Source organism: Falco peregrinus, chromosome 1 (genome assembly GCF_023634155.1).
Source record: "Falco peregrinus isolate bFalPer1 chromosome 1, bFalPer1.pri, whole genome shotgun sequence".
Lineage (NCBI taxonomy): Eukaryota > Metazoa > Chordata > Aves > Falconiformes > Falconidae > Falco > Falco peregrinus.
Window position 1 is genome coordinate 129,035,174 of NC_073721.1, and position 16,563 is coordinate 129,051,736.

General features: G+C 43.3%; 1 protein-coding gene across 2 annotated transcripts in view; it reads left to right on the plus strand.

Annotated features, from left to right (window-relative positions):
- The window catches only part of NPTN (neuroplastin), a 59,720-nt gene extending 43,211 nt beyond the window's left edge, over positions 1-16,509 (plus strand). For both annotated transcript variants that reach the window (XM_055818587.1, XM_055818593.1), the window contains 5 exons: positions 2,363-2,496; positions 4,036-4,309; positions 14,373-14,394; positions 14,928-15,001; positions 15,441-16,509. In XM_055818587.1, the coding sequence (XP_055674562.1) occupies positions 2,363-2,496; positions 4,036-4,309; positions 14,373-14,394; positions 14,928-14,988 (491 nt within the window). In that variant the 3' untranslated portion in view covers positions 14,989-15,001; positions 15,441-16,509. The remainder of the gene's footprint in view (positions 1-2,362; positions 2,497-4,035; positions 4,310-14,372; positions 14,395-14,927; positions 15,002-15,440) is intronic.
- Positions 16,510-16,563: the final 54 nt, after the last annotated feature.

Consider the following 16,563-nt stretch of genomic DNA (forward strand, 5'->3'; position numbering starts at 1 on the left):
GGATTGTTCTTGCTTCAGTTTATATATAAACAGTTTATATATTGTTTCCAGCTTGCTTCAGTTTCTATAGCTGGCAGCTTCTTTTTGCACAAGACCAGAGAATTGTTAGGATTTGGTGTCTTCGTTCAGTTCATGTCTTGTGTTTCTCAAAGTGTTTTCGTGTTTGATGTGTGAAGATACATTTGAAGTGTCAGTTTTCTTAAAGATAAATAAAATGCCTAGCGCCTTGTTCTTACATATCGTGGTTATGGTTAGCATCATCTTGCAATTAGTTGGCATTAGTCTAGCTTCATCTGTCGGTCCTGCTGTATGATCATGTATATTCAGTGTCATTAGCAAAGCCGTTATTTGCCTGTGTGGATACTTACAGACTCTGTTCATGTACTTCCTTCACCACCTTCCTTACAGGATGATACAACCATAGTATTTTTCTTAAGTAACAAGCTCTTTTTCAGCTCCCTACTGAAAAGATGTTTACTTAAATATCGCTGGGGGGTGGGGAAGAGAACTTTTAACATTAAAATTATTATAAAATGACATAACTTCCTTAAGGGTTCTACCAGAAGTCCTGGATTTAGTTTTAATTTCTGGTGGGCAGTTATCTCTGCTAAGAAGCTGGCCTCTGTGTCCTCTGCAGCAGCATCCACTGTGGAGGATCTGTTCAGCCTGTCAATGCATGCTGACAGCTCTGGCTGCTCCTGAATAGGAGCAAATCAGGTGTTTAAAAATGCAGCTGAGTGTAATAATTCTGTAAGTGGTAAGTGCGTGTTTCTTTACATGTCAAATGATCAGAACTTCTGCAGAACTCACACGTGTTGGAAATCCTGTTTGAATGTACACAGGCATTTTGAGAAAAGCCTAGGTTGGTCAGCATCTCCTGATGGTGGTTTTTTGGGTGAATATGCACATACTAAGGAACGCTGTAGCTTAGGTATTCTTACAGCCATGATTTTTCTGTTGTTCAGAAGCTTATTTTAATTCTGCCTCTAACAACATTGTCAATCGGCTGCATTACTGTCCAAAAAGAATCTTGCAGGAATAAAGCATGGGGTGCCTTCTGCATCTGAAAAGCCCTTGCCTTTGAAATATGATAATTCCTTTAGCTTTTAAACTTGCTGAACATTTTCCCAGAGTTGTGATGTAATTTTTGGGAAGAGCAGTTTCAGCTGATGCTGTCTGGGTGCACAAGATGTTTTGCTTGGTCTTAGCTGCAGCTGATCAGAACTGTGAAATCTGCTTAACTCCTTTAGCTTGCAGCTGCAAGATGAGCTGCCAAAACCCCCTACCTGCTTGTAGGGGTTGCGAGTGGTAAAGGGAACTCTCCTTGAATAGGCCCTTGTAATAAATTCCAGTGTCTGGGGAGCCTTTTCCTGGAGCGCTCTGGCTGGACTTTGGCTGGATTAACAGGTCAGTATCCTGCGATCACACAGCAGGCCACGTGTGACATAATTAGCAAGCTAGAAAGCGAATGGGCTTTAAAGGTGGTCACTACAGCACCAAAGCCATCTGCTTAAGCGAAGGTTCAGCTCAGGCAGTCCATTGATCCATCGTAATCTCTCGTGAGGTATTAGGCTGCAAGGGGCTGCTGTGACAAACAGCAGTGACGTTATTTATAGATAAATCAACTACAGAAGACCCTCTGCTGGTATTCAGGGCTGTGTTTTCCTTGCAGTTGCCCAGCTTCACCTGTAACCCTCCTTAAAATATATATATTTGTATATAGGCTAAACAAAATGATTCTGTGTTGGAGGGATTTTGCCTTCTGATTGCAGATACCCAGGAGTGGTGTCACTGAGGCGTAACAATCAGAGAGCGTTCACAAGTCACAGCATGTCTGTGGACCGAATCTAAAATCTTGCTGCAGGGAAGGATACCTTGATTCATCTTTCAGAAATTCATGTTAAGGCAATATCAGTTTGGCATCCTGATGCGATGGGCAGGCTGTAACCAGAATCTCTGACAGCTCTGTTTCAAAGCTGAAAAGGTACTGCAGAGCTGCAGGGACCTCCTGAGCAGTGGGGACGGGGACGTCAATGTTTCTCGGCTTCCTGCACTAGGGAACAGCTGGGCCATCAAAATTTTGTAGGGTTTTGGTACATAAATCAAGTTCGATGTTGAGATTCCTCCCTTGTCCGTCAATTTGTCTGGCAAATCAAGTCTGAATGACATTCTTGCGGTTGAGATGCTGTTTGGAGAGACATGGGAAGCACAATTTTTCTTCTGTAAGATCGACTCAGTGTGGTGGGAAAGGAACAGCTTCCAGGGAACTTGTGGCTTATTTTCTGTTCACATTCTCAGCGCTTGAAATACCTCTCTTTAAAGAGCAGCTTGTGAACACAGGTTTTTTTCTTTTGTTTTGTAGCTACTCCTGACATCACTGGCCACAAGCGAAGTGAAAATAAAAATGAGGGGCAGGAGGCCCTTATGTACTGCAAGTCCGTGGGCTTCCCGCATCCCGAGTGGGTGTGGCGCAAGAAGGTCAACGGAGTATTTGAGGTAAGAAACCTGGGGAGTCAGGTATGTATTAACCTGCCAAACCCACAGGAAGGAAGGAAACGAGCACCTTGGGTTTAGGGATATATTCTTTAGGGTGCCTTGTAACTTCTGGAAATGCAGTTCCTCAAAAGTCTGATACCTTAGTGAGTGAAGCGAAGGTTTTTCAGCAGCAGCAAGTACCAAGTGGCTATTTCTATTGCTGTTGTGTGAACAGAGTTGCCCACTGCATTGCTGCTGGGCAAAGTTAGGAACTGTGCAGAGAGGTGTGGTGTTCAGGGTATCTGCTACAAATTGCAAGATGTGAGTTATGAAATGTGATTTAAAAATGCATTTGGTTATTAATTTCTCAAACTGCTTTCCAGTTTTACTGGCTGAGCTCACAAGACTTAATATGAGGAAGTTGCAGTGATACCTGTTAGTGTTTAAGTGAGGATATTTTTTCCATGTAGCAACTGATCTAGTGAGCAAAGAGAATTTGACTAGTAATTGGAATAGCAGAAGAGAAGCTGGAAGTTGCTAAACCCTTCAGCCCACCTGTTTTGTATGTTGCTGCATGATCTGCCAGAGGTAGAAATTTGATTGACAGATGAAGAAAAAAATGTTAATCAAAAAACAGTTTGGTTTGGTTGTTCACTGTTAAGTGTGAGCTTAAATTTTTATAAGACAGTGCTATACAAGTGATTTAACAAGTGCTGTGAGTCATCAGTCCACTGTGATGGTGTGCAGATTTCCCTTCACGCCATCTTTCTGGTGAGGTTATTCGATAAGTTCATCCAAGATTAATTTTCAGGAAGATCAGACATCCATACTTCGTAAAAGTTTGCTCCTTTTTAATTCTCTAAGCATAAGCAACTCTGGAAGTCTCTTTTTCAAATGTAGGACAAATATGGCACCTTGAATTCCAGCTTCTCTAAATATTTTTGAAGTTGGTGGCCTAGGCTGCCCTGACCACAAATCTGTGAGCAGTGCCTCTTTCTTTTAAAAGCACAGCAAGGGGAAAATTTTATTAGGGCCGCTGTACCTTAAATAGTTAGAAAATACTATCTAAGGCAGTGTAATCTAAACTGGTACTGCTTTTCTTTTTCCTCTCTACATTGAAATTGTTTTGTCCTCTGCTAGGGAATGTATCCTCTCTCCTGTTACTTCTCTCATCTGTTTAGGTCGACCTGTTTCATCTTATTGCTGTTAACTGGTGAATGGAGTGTAACGGCTTCTCGTGAAGCAAAAGGCTGAGAACACAACATGGTAGCTTAAGTGATCACAACTGCTGGCTTTTTATGGCTGATACTGTTTAAGTAGGATGAAAATACAGGTTGTCAGTTAAGCTGGCATTTTTTGTTGTTGCTTTGAAGCACAGTTCACTTTAGCAAGAGATACAGAATAAACGCTAGTAGTGAGCTTTTCTGGTGTGTTAGGGAACCAGCCTCTATGCAAGAATCCCTCAAATCTTTTCTAGTTTCCGTGACATACAAATGAAGGGGCACCAGAACTTAATAAAGTTCTTGCTCTTTTCCTCTTTCACATTTCTCCTTTTATCAGGACATCAACAACTCCTCTGGCAGATTCTTTATTTTAAATAAAGACAACTACACTGAGCTCAGCATCACAAACCTACAGATAAATGAGGATCCTGGCGAGTATCAGTGCAATGCAACCAACCAGGTCGGCTCTGTCTCAGTCACAACCATCCTCCGTGTCCGCAGCCACTTGGCTCCCCTCTGGCCCTTTTTGGGGATCTTGGCAGAAATCGTTATCCTCGTTGTCATCATAGTTATTTATGAGAAAAGGAAGCGGCCGGATGAAGTCCCAGACGGTAAGTGTGCTCAAAGCCGCTTGTAAGGAGGAAAAACCCCAACCCAGACCAAAATACAAAGTGAACTTGTGGAAGCAGGACGGAGTGGGGCTTTGGCAGGAAGGACCGGCAGCCCAGTTTGTTCAGCTCAGAGATCTTTGCTTTCTCATCTGTTCCCTCTCCAAACATTAAGCCCAGGAGGTGCAGAGGGTCCCAGTACTGCGTGGATTTCCCAGAGATCTCAGACTGTGTGGGGGGAGGGCAGTTGTTTCACTGTCTTTAAAGCTTTTGTTGCACAAGGGGTCTAGTGCTCCTGTCTCTTTCCTGCTGTATTAGCCCTGAGAAATCCTGCCCATCAGCCCAGTACGGGGGGCGGGGAGAGAACCAGAAACACTCTAATCCAGGATGGCACTCACTCCGTATGGCATTGGGATTGGACACTGGGCAGGTTTTGTGATGGAACATTATGCTTAAAGGGATTGGGACTGCAGAGATGCTTCAAAAATAAAACATGTTTTCAATGTTAAAAGAGTAGGGGTAGGGCTCTTACTTTGGTGTGTAACTGAACGTGTATTTAAGGAATGCTCTGGAAACCATCCAGTTGTAATACCCACTGAGTTATAATTTCTAAAGATTAGGTTTTTATTGCCAGGTTTGATGGTAACACTAATTAGTTAAACTGTTTGGCACACAAAAAAACAGTAACTGTTTCTTTCATCTTTGAGCTGCTTCTGCATACCTTCCTCTTTAAAGGATAGGGGAGGGGTCAGTTTGAGGCTAAAAATAAGGATTTGAAAGAACCAGATTCAGAAACAGGTTTTAACATGACACCCAGCTGCTTACTACAGTGTTTATCAAGAAAACCTGTCCAAGGAATCCATGTGCGAAGTGGCTGGTGTGCCATCGTGCTGGAGGAGCATGATGCATCCAACTAATGGAGCAGGTGCTTTAAAGTACATGGAGGGCAACGTGCTGAGTCAGTGTGGGAAGCGCTGAATCACTGGTGTCTTCTAGGGTTGAATGAGCCCTCTAGCGTGGCAGGTACCACACGGCTGCCTTCGGAAGTTAGCTTGTGCAGCAGTGACTAGTCAAGCTGTGCAAGGGATTGGTAACAGTGCAGCATGACGTTTGCCTTTTGAGATGAAAATACAGGTGCTGCAACAGTGACCTGCTTGTGAAGTCTGGGCAAAACCAACTGCATGGTTCCTGAGCTGTGTTCCAGAGAATGAAAAAAAATAAATCTTGCATAACAGATAATAAGTGCTTATATTTTGAGAATGGCTGAGGCTTGGATCACTTCTGTAGCAGATCAAAGCAGTCTTAAGTAGTGCATACCTAGAGGAAACTAGCTTTTGATCTTAACCACTTGAGTAGCATTTACTAACTGCTTATAGAGCATGCATTGAGACTGGTCTAGGTGTGTATCCAACAAAATTTAAACTGTGTAGTGCATGTTCCTCTGCATAACTAACAGCTTCACAGTGGCTAAGGGGTTTATACCGCCAGCAGTTGTCCTCGAAGTGGCTCTCAACCAGCCCAGAAAACTTGAAAAAGATAATTTATGGGAGAAAGGCAAGAGAACACTTATTGCTAGGCTGCACTGGCCTAGCTTAGCTCTCAGGGTGGCTGGGGAGAATCACACCTCTGTGGTGGTGGCTGGTCATAGTTCCCTGCATTTCAGAATCTCATTTGATAAAGTTTCACGAGGACTGAAACAAGATACCGGATTGTAATTTGATGTGTAAATATTTACTGCAAACAGCCTCAAACAGACTTAATGCAATAGAAATTGGCTTTGACTTGACCAGACGGCAGCACAGCCACCACGGCAATGTGGGTAAGCACACGTTGCTGTGAGGAGTTCACTACCCGTTTGCTTGAAAGGCTGAAGGTTTCCTGGTTGGTCTGGCCACTCCTGAGGGAGCCAGGCTCATCATCTCTGACGGAAGTGTCCTAGATGATGGGCCAGGTAGCTGAGGTTACTAAATCTGCTTGCTCGGTCTGCTGTTATTGTGAAGGCGGCTAAGCTTGAGTCCTGGAGAGCGATGCACCTCTGTGGTGGACAAATAGTTTTCCCTGTCCACTTGGAGGACAAAATCTAATACTGCATATCACAGCCAGTATCTGTGCATTAGGTTTGCCTGGATGAAGAGACACAGTCGGTATAACATGTTCTCAGCTGAAGGCCGACTTGAGTCCCTTGGGTACTCTTGCATTTTCTGTAATGGCATTTGGAGCTTTCTGTGATACCGTGGTGGGAAACACTCTCTTAATAAGCAGGAGCACTTTACAAATGCATATGTGAGAAATCGTTGATAGTTTTGCTGATTTTCACACTTGGATGTTTTACTTAAATTATTCTTATTTCAAATACATTGTAACGAAATGCCAAAGTTATTGTTTTAATGCAATGGCATTGAAACTCTCTGCTTGCAAAATCATACATCTGCCTCCGCATGCTGTGGTGATCTGTAGTGGGTAACATCAATGAGTCTATAGGTGAGCGAGCAACTCATGCAGATAGTATTCTAAGCACTGTATTACTTAATAGCAATCTTATTTGGCAAGAGCAGTGATCTCTCAGCTATCAGATGGTTTTCTGATTTATTTTTTTTTTATTTTTTTTTTTCAGAAAAATATTGGTTTTGATAGGTTGAGCTTTTAGGACAAGGGTTGTGCTTGTGCCAGATCTTCATATGAAGCTGCTGCAGCAATAATGGTTGAGATTTTGGGTCCTCCTTGCTAACAGGGTAGAAAGCCTGGTAGCCCCATCAGCAGAGTAACATCACTGAATGGCTCTTCTTCCTGGGATGTGAATTTTGTCCTTGGACCACTCCAGATTTTTCCTTAGATTCCTTCATATTCCCCACCATCACCCCACTCCCCGTGGCAGAATAACTCTGGAGCTTCCTTACTCACTAGACTTCTCTGTTCTTCCTCTGCTCTGGAGTAGCAGGTAGAAGCAGCCAAAAAATCCCAGCCATGTCTGAGGATGGATGGCCATTTTGCATCTTTCCTTGGACCACTGCCTAGTGGATCGTTACCACTGCGCTTGGTACATCCTCCTGCTGCAGGCTGTCTGTTGCTGCAGATACGGTGTCTGCTACCAGTAAACAGCCTAAATGTTGGGGTGCAAGCTTTTTACCTGTAGTCTCGCCCCTCTGCAGTGCTTCAGAGTGGCCCATGGGGTGCCCCCAGATCCTGCCTTACGGAGACGAGGTCTCCCTTCAGTCAGGTTTGCTTTCCCCTTGAGAGTCCGCTGACGTGCCGGCTAATGTCTGTCCTGTTGGGAGGATCTCTGGAGTGAGGATTTCTGCATAGACCTAGTGCAAAGGTGACTTAATTCAGGACACTTTTAAGGATTTCTTTAGAAGTTTTGGAGAAGAACAGTGATGCTAAATACGGTAACGTCCACTGTATAGATACAGAAAAACCAAAGCCTCTCTGGAGCTGAAGAAACTGTTAAATTGACACCTGGAAGTGCACCCGCAGCCCGTGCGGAGCCTGGCTGATAACACTGTAGGATGGAATGCAGCTGAACTGTCTTGGGTCTTGCTGGGAGATGCTGGTGCCCACACTGGGCTCTTCCTTGTGCAGTACCCGGTGACATAGTTTCTAGGGCTGGATTCATTAAGCCTCTGCAAGTTACAGGCAACCCTTCGGGGTGTGCTGTGTTCATTCCCTTGGATGAAACCAGCCCAGGCAGAAAGCTGGAGTGGGATTGCTCCAGGCCTCACTAACAGGCATGCTTAATTGGAGTCCTCTTACTTTTCTCAGCCCTACTAGTCTGTCTTCGCTGGAGTGCTGCTTTCCAGCCCATCTTGCTGCTCTTTCTTGAGAAGCGTATTCAACTATTTAGCATTTCTGCATCTCCAAAGAATCCTCCAGTTCAATGTAGCATAAAGCAGTGAGACAGGAAATCCTGCGGGTCCCTCCCACTCTACCCTGATGGAAGAACTGTTTGTAGAGAAGTATGACATCCTCAGACAAACCTCAGAAGTATTGATTAAAAAAAAAAAAACCTCAACAAACCAGAGAAGTAATTTCAGTGTTTGTATTTGCAGTGTACTTGTATACGCACAAGAGTGTATTTGTAAGAACTTCAGAGAAAATAGAGTGGTCTTACAGCTACATCAGGGGAAAAAAAAAAAAGGCAAGGCCTGAGGGCTGTACCTTTTTGGTGAGTCTGAACATAAGTGCCAAAAAGGACTTTTGATAACTGATGCTGAACAGGAGCACCCAGTTACTGGTGGGAGATGTGACTTCAGAGAGAAACATTATCTGTGTCCTGGAAGGTGTCTGGGATGCTTTCCAGAGTGCTTGGGAACTCTACCTGGCCAGCCAAAATAAAGACAATTGAATTCCCTTTCCCTCCCTCTCTCTCGTCTCCATGTCACACAAGCTAAAAATTACCTGCCTCAGCGTGCCAACTACCTCATCTCTTGGCAGATGGGTAGAGTGACAGATAACCTGGTTAAATTTGGAGCAGTTCTCAATTTACTGCTCAGCTGCAGGGTGAGGCTGCTTAGGTTTCAGAGCTCGGGGGGACAAAGGGCTGTGTGTTACAAGACACGATATATTCGCTGGCTGTACAAAAGGTGTTACCTCCATCTAGAAGTGCTGCCATGCTGGAAGAGCAAGAGTGCTACTTTAACTTTGGCATTTCCTCACTGCAGTTTGTTGTCATTTGTTGTTGGGGTTTTTTTGTTGGTTTTGTGTTTTGTTTGTTGGGGTTTTTTTGCATGGACCTTGCTTTTTGTGTTTAGTTGAACTGCTTTTTATGCCATGGAACAGGGCTGCTCAGTAGCTCTTTTGCTAATGTTTCCTCCTTCACATAATTCAGATTTGTCGGCTTACTCTTTTTTTTTTTTTTTTTGATTGTTTTTTCTTCCTGCTGCTGTATAGCAGAAGAAGGAAATTTGCACCCGTGAAATCTGTATTTCCACCAGAAATGGTGTGAAGATGGCATTGGTGGGTGCCCAGTGCAGGTTCTTGCTGTTGTGCCTGTGGATTAGGGGCATTCTCATCCTCCTGGGAGGGGAGGTGACTGCAGGGAGTACGTCCAGTAACCTGCCCGCAGGTGTGAGCCCCCCTGCATCCAAATTATGTACTGAAAGGAGGAAGGGAGGGCAGATGGCCCTTGAATTCCTGCGCTCTTTCAAAATGAGAGTGTTGACTTGCTTTACAATGGTGAAGCAATATATGGATCATATACCTTCTCCAGAGAGCAGCTAGGTTTTGTAAAATGAAGAGTGGGTGAATAACGTGCAGCTTCCGGTGGCTTTTGGTGATGAAAGCTGCATGACCATGGCATGTTGAGGCCAGAGACGCTGGCGCATCACTGCATGTATGATGGGAAACGGTCTCAGCAGGGACTGCTGATGCATTTTGCTCAGAATGCAAGTTGCTTGGGCTTCCCTTGACAAGAAAAGGAAGCAAATAGCTTTTTATTCCTCTGTCGTATAGCTTAAGCTGCTTATTTTTGATAGACAGCCTTTGAGCCATTGTGACCTGAATGTAGTATTTCAAAGATCCCTAAAGAAAGTAGGTTTTGTTGTTGTTGGATCGAATAGCCTGCAGTTAGCAGAGGCACTGTTTTAAAGGGTGTGTTCTGGGGTAAGTAGAAAGTAAAAACTTCTTGGCTACATTCCCCTGTAGGAATGTTGACAGTTTTTACTTTAAATTCCGTGTTCTACGTGATCTTCAGTTCAAAGCCGCGAGGTGACTGTGTTTATAACATGTCCTTTTTCATTCTTCCCTTCTCATTTCTCAGCTTAGTACAAAGACTTTCCATAAATGTTTTTCTGCTCCGGCTCTGCAGAAGCTCCATCCATATCCCCACATTCTTTCTAATACTCATTCTTTTTTTCTTGACTTTCCCTGTTCCTGCTATTACTGTAAGTAATTTAAAGAACAAAATGTTTTCACTGAAATGGTTTACCTTATAGTGAGTTAATTTTGGGGTTTTCCCCCCTGCCCCCATTGCCTGCATCTTTCTCTCCCATCCTTAAAATTCATAAAGGGGAGAAAACTGTCAGAGGCACATGGCGAGGCTGTGCAGCTCCCGGCCATACCTGATGGCAAGCATCGCTATGTCACAGCGGTAACTGAACAGCCTGGCTCCCCTGGGCCATTGTGTGCTGCTTTGTTAGATGCTGTTATGGATCCAAATTCCTCCAGTCTGATGTAAGTAGCCTTGGCCAGGGAGCCTCTGCTGCCGCTCGCCCGTGCCCTCGCTCCGCTTCAGAGCAGCGGCTCGTTCTTACTGGTTTGCGTTGTGGAGCAAGGCGAGTGTCTCTGCTCACATCTTCTTCCCCCTCCCTCCAAAGCATTCCGGTTAGGGAAGGCCAAGGTAAGAGCACTGCTCCAAACCCAGCGTTCGTCCTGGTGGTAACTGCCACCTTTGAGTGTGCAGCCGCAGCCCTAAGTGGTTACTGCAGGTTGTAACGTGTGTGTCCCCGCAAACAGCTGCCTCCTGCGAAGGCGTCATGGTCCTGCGTGGCTGTGGACCGCTTCGACTGCTCCATGTGGAGCCTTTTCAATGCTTTACAAATTAAGAACTGAAAAAAATATTTTAAAAATTGATTTTTTCCAACTGGGGCAAACACATCTAAATTTTTATAAACGTTCTCAAAAGTTTTCAAGCCACTGTCAAATTTTCTCTTCCCAGAAAGCAAGATCTTAAGCAAGCTTTTAAATATAAAAACTCCCCAGTAGGCTCTGTGATGGCTCAGGAAAATTACTCTCTGGAGGCTGTAAAGTTGTAACACAGGACCCCAGAGATACCACAGATGCTGGCTTTTCCTTTCGAGTATTTGAACAGAATTTGAACTTTTATACCATGGGTGACTTCCATTGATACTGCCCCGCTCGCTGCCGAGGGTGAGGGCAGGCCTGGGGGCTGCCCTGTGGCCAGGGCTCCTGGTCCGGCTCCTCTGGGCAGGTTTTGAAGCACGAGCAGAAGCAGAGTCCCTTTGGCTGCAAAAATTTGAATGTTGGTGCTGGAAGGACCCGTTAGCTTTTCATTTTTAACTTCTACCCACCATAAGAGGCTACACAAGATTAATTTGATAGTAAAGGTAAGGCCTGTAGCCTTCCAAAGGAGGTGAAAGCAACTGTGTCACATCTAAAATGCCTTATAAATTAAGGCTGAAGTTGGGAGGGGCCACAAAACACAGCCCCCTTCTCAGACTGCCAAAGCGTGACTTACGTTCCCAGACAGTTAATACAAGCGGAGGAACTAAGCAAATCTGTTTGTCATCATCCTGCAGTTCTAATGTCCAGATATTTTTGCCTGGAAGGCTTGATTCTGTGTGTGACACGATGTGTTAAAGACAGTAGCAGTTCTAACCTTTCGGGTCAGAAATGCACAGGCCGGGGCAACGCTGAGCAAGTCATCGCTGTACTTGCGAGAAAGTCTTGGCTGGTTGGGTTTTGGTGGTTTGGTTTTGGGTGTGGTGTGGTTTTTGTTTGGGGTTTTGTTTTGTTTTAATCTTGTATAATACAAGTAATGGGGGTGTTGGAGCCTGCAGATCCCCTCCAAATTCAAAAGCAAATGCCTGCAAAGGGCGGGTTCAGCGTGATCCATTACGAACTTTGCAGCTGACCCGCAAGTGGTGCGGGACGGAGTGAAGCAGCACGCTGTGGGGAGGGTGTTCCTTCTCTGCGGCCGTAGGCTTCACGTACTGTTAGAGACTATCGGTTGCTAGTGCAGGTCTTCTGGCATAAAGGTTTTGAGTTACATTGATATTTGTCGGTTACTATGACTTCTTTTTTTTTTTCCCCCCCTTCAATTGCATCATACCCTTAAAAAAATGGTGGTAAGTGTGAGATCTGCATGCTTTGGAGTTTGTTTAATCTCCGCTTCAGTCTATACAACGCACAAGTCATAATGTTAACACTTTTTCTTAAAACTTCTTCATTCACGTTCACAACTAATTTGGATTTCAGTTTGCTGTTTTTAATCTTTATTTAGTCTTAGTTTTCTTATTTTTCTGTTGTTCTGTTGCCCCCTGGTTTTGCTAAGGTTTCGGTCTCTGTCTGTACTGTTCTGGGGGTGCTTTGCCAGCAGGTGAATGGCTGACCAGGATAGTAATGCACAGAGAAATTCTCCCTCCTCGGGCTTATTTTATCTGTTTAGGTGATAGATGGGAAGGGACGAGTGGTGGTGATCCACTGTATAATCTTAAGTATTTCAATAGACATTTTTGTTGGATCTTTGTTAGGAAAAACACCCCATGGCAGCCTTTATATATATATGAATATTTTTTTTTTTTTTAAACACACAAAACTACTTACCTGAACTAGGCGTTGAAATATTTCAACAGAGAAGGAAAAATGGTTATTTTCTAGCAAGAGAGAGCTTGTATCTTAATGGTGCAGTCTGGTATTTCTGAAGTCCACCCAAACAAACTCTCAAAGATGTCGATGATGCTTGTTAGAAAGCTGAGGCAGCAGAGTCTTAAAGCAGAACGGCATCGGTAGCAGTACTGACCTGGGGGACAAAGGGCTCTTCCCACCCCGCGTGCGGAGGGCAAGCACAGCCTGCTTTAAGAGCTTTTGTGAATCAAAAGATACTTGTGGAAGGAAGTTCTAGATTTACTCTACCGTGCTCTGTGTTTCAGTACCTGATGTGTGTCTGTATATCTCCACTGTATATACAACAGCACATTGATGTCTGGTTGTCCTTACTAGTCCTAGTTCTCTCTGTATCTTGTCTGATAGTGTACTGTTGCTGGTAATGGACTTCTGTGGACACTGGTGTGTCGCTAGTGTGTTATTTTGGCTGTAAAGCTCTTGATTTGTGGTTAGTTCTTTTATTTTTTTGAAATATTTTTTTGTTCCGGTCACTGTCTGTGCTAGCGGTGGCTTTGCCTATCCGTTGCCTTGAAGGTACAGGTGGAGTAATGTCCCCTCTGACCGACATTACTCCTAGCGTGTGCTCATGCGGATGCCTACACTGTTAAGACTGTAGTTTCCATAACTGCTTCATGTGCACTAAGCACCCTTGTGGAATCCTGCTGAGAGTTTCTTAAAGACTTCAGTGAAAAACTCCCTCTAGCACAAGGAGGGACGGCAACTGCTGAATGTCAAAAATGGCAGGTCCTGAGTTGGTCTCCCCAAAATACAGGAGTGTTAACTTTCTGGATCGATTTTTGTACTGCTGTTCAAACGCACTTCTGTCTTCTGTACTGCAGCTTGAGAGCAAAATAAGGTGTGTTAGCCTTAAAAAAAAAAAAAAAAAAAGTTCAATTGGTCATGAAAGAGCTAATGTGAAACCATACTCATTGGCAGATATTTTTTTTTTTCAATTCTTAAGCGAGAACGGTTTTGCCAAGAGCCACAGACAGAACAATGCTGTCAGTCTCCTGTAGCTGAAGTCTGGTGTCTGGAGGTATTGCAACAGCCCCGACTTTTCCTGGTGCTTTGAGCCCTGTGCTCTGTCGGACACACGAGCAGTGCCTGCTGCTGCCCAAGGACTGCCTCTGGATACTTGAATCAAGTATTGCACCTCCGGCCTCTGCCTAACCTGGTCCCTTCTAATTAGACACTGAGAAAAATGGAGTATGTAGAGGTTAAATCATCCATGGAGGAAGATAAGCATATGGTGTATATACCCTGTGGTGTATATACCAGTAGTGACCCATCAGCAGTTGAAGAATGGCTTTAAAAAAATATAAGATACATTTAACAAAAAAAAAAAATGAATGCAAGAAAACAAACAGCAGGATTTTACAACTGAAACGTTGGTTTGTCTTCTCATCTATTTTTTATGAGATTGAACCACTGGAACTTGGGGACAAGATGAGTCTGACCATATTGCAACAATCTGTCCGCTACAGTTGCAGTTCTTCATGACAAGCATTCAAAGTGTTAACTAAAACCATTGAAGCAACATACCTGCCATTAAAACTTGAATCCAGAAAAATAACTTCATGAATCTTTGCACTACCAAGTGGAATGGCCTTTAACGCTGTAGATAGATCAGTTTGCTGTTTGCAGTTCAGCTGGCGTACGGTGCAAAGACTGACTCTCTTTTTCTTTCCTTGTCTTTTCCTGGATTGCATCGGAATTCTTTCTGCAGATGATGAACCAGCTGGGCCAATGTAAGTGCATTTTAAGAAAAAAATATTGCTTGGCTTAATCTGAGGGTTTATGGGAGTTCACGGTACGTAGGATTGACATTTTGGGTGACACTGCTGATGGTAGCGGACCCTTTGGTTTGTGGGTTGTTACGCTGGAGTAAAGAGAAGTGCTCTCTGCAAGGGCCTTGCTTGGAAAACATCCGGAAGGAGTAAGAGAGAAGTATTTGTGCTGAAGTGACATGTGCTTTCCCCGGCTGCCTGCTGTAGCCGGTTTGATACTTACTTATAAAATCATAAGCAAAAAAAAAAACCCCCCAAACCCAAACAATCTTCTTCAGTTGTAAAAAGGCTGCGGTGAGCCTAGGGAGCAAAGTGATGGGCGTGGGGGTGCATTGCTCTGGGCAAGGAGGGGGCAAGACATGCGGTCCAGAGGCTGCATTGCCTTCAGCCACTGAAGAGGTGGAAGGATGAAATGGTTTCACGCGTGTGCAAAGCTGTTGTTCCCTACACTTGTGACTGATTTTGGTGCATTCTTTTATTATTTCTTTCTCTAGGAAAACCAATTCTACAAACAATCATAAAGATAAAAACTTACGCCAGAGAAACACAAATTAAAAATGCTTATCATGTAAGTATGGCTCGCACGCATCTCCGAACCGGGCAGGCTAAGCTCCTCCTTTTTCTGTAGTGGTTGGGGTGCGTAACAGTCACTCGTTCTGTGTATTCCCAAGCTACCAGGCGCTCAGGGGGCAGCACTCCCCTTCCTGCCAGGCTTCACCGCGCACTGGGGGGTTATCAAAAGGTTGTTTTCATAAAATATGCAGGTAGCTTAATGATCCAATAGCTGTCGAACTGTACATAGTCACTGCTACTGCTAATAAAAACCCAACCCCCAAACCCTTCCTCATTCAACCTTAAAACCTGGAAGCCAGCCTTGGTTGGGAAGCCTCTCTCTGCATTTAAGACCGAAATGGATGTTAAGCGCTTTGATTGCACGTTCTTAATGGCACGGGATGTTGAAAATGCTGCCAGGCATTGACTAGCACCTTTTCTCATTTCTTTTTTAGAGCTTTAAGTTTCTGAGAGACTGATGGCAATATGACCTGCTAAATTTAAGGGTTGGAACTCTTGGTTCTAGAACTCCAGTTCTGTCTTTTTTTTTTTTTTTTTTTTTTTTTTTCCTTTTAAAGTGAGCAACGATATGACTGTCTAAAGCATGCCTTATTTAGCCTCTCCTGTAAGGATGACCTAGCCAGATCAATTTTAAATAATGCTTCAGTGTAGAAGGTGTAAACTATTTTGGGCTTGATGTGCTGTGAATGTTGCTTTTTTTTCCCCTTTTCATCTATTTAAACAGTAGTAGTAGTAGTAAGTCAGTTCAGCATGCGCCATTTTTTACTTCCTGTAGCTGTTAAATTTGGCAAAGCTCTAAAACGCACCGCTGCCATCTAGTGATACTTTTTGTAAAGTACAGCAAAACTTAAAAATATATACAGTATATATTTATATTTTGGGGGAGGGGGAGAACCAAAATACAGTAATTGTGTTTCATTTTTAAGCTGCTGATATTCATTCCTTACTGTATGTCTGAAAGATGAGAGAATTATACTGTTCTGGTACTTAAAGAAGTAATATAAATTGAAATTATCTTAAGGGCTTAACCTATATAGAGAGACTTGGGTGTCCTATAATCAGACTTTAAAAGCTGGAATGGTTCAACGTGGTGGAATGCAGTTAAAAACAAAAACAAACCTTCAGTTTATAAATATATATATATATGATTGCTTTTTAAGTGATTTTTTTTTTGTTAACTCATGTAAATTCTCAAATCCTTTTGCACTGATGTGTTCAACATATTCTTGTACATTCAATTCAGGCAAACTTTTATAATTTTTTTTTTGTTTAAATGATGAAATGTTACAGCATGGTGATATTCTATGCAACTAGTTATACTCTTTTAGTTTGACACTGTAATTTCTCATGATTTAAAGATTGTAGAAATAGACCTAACAGGGTTCTCATGATGTGCGTAACTGTAGATGCATGAACTTGTGTTCTGTGTATTTGTTGAAGTGCAATGATGTATAAAAAGTGGATTCACCTGTTTTTAAAAATAAAACACTAACAAAAAAACCATATGAGACTCTTTCAACTATTTAATGACACACAGTCTGTGTGTGTGATCACAGA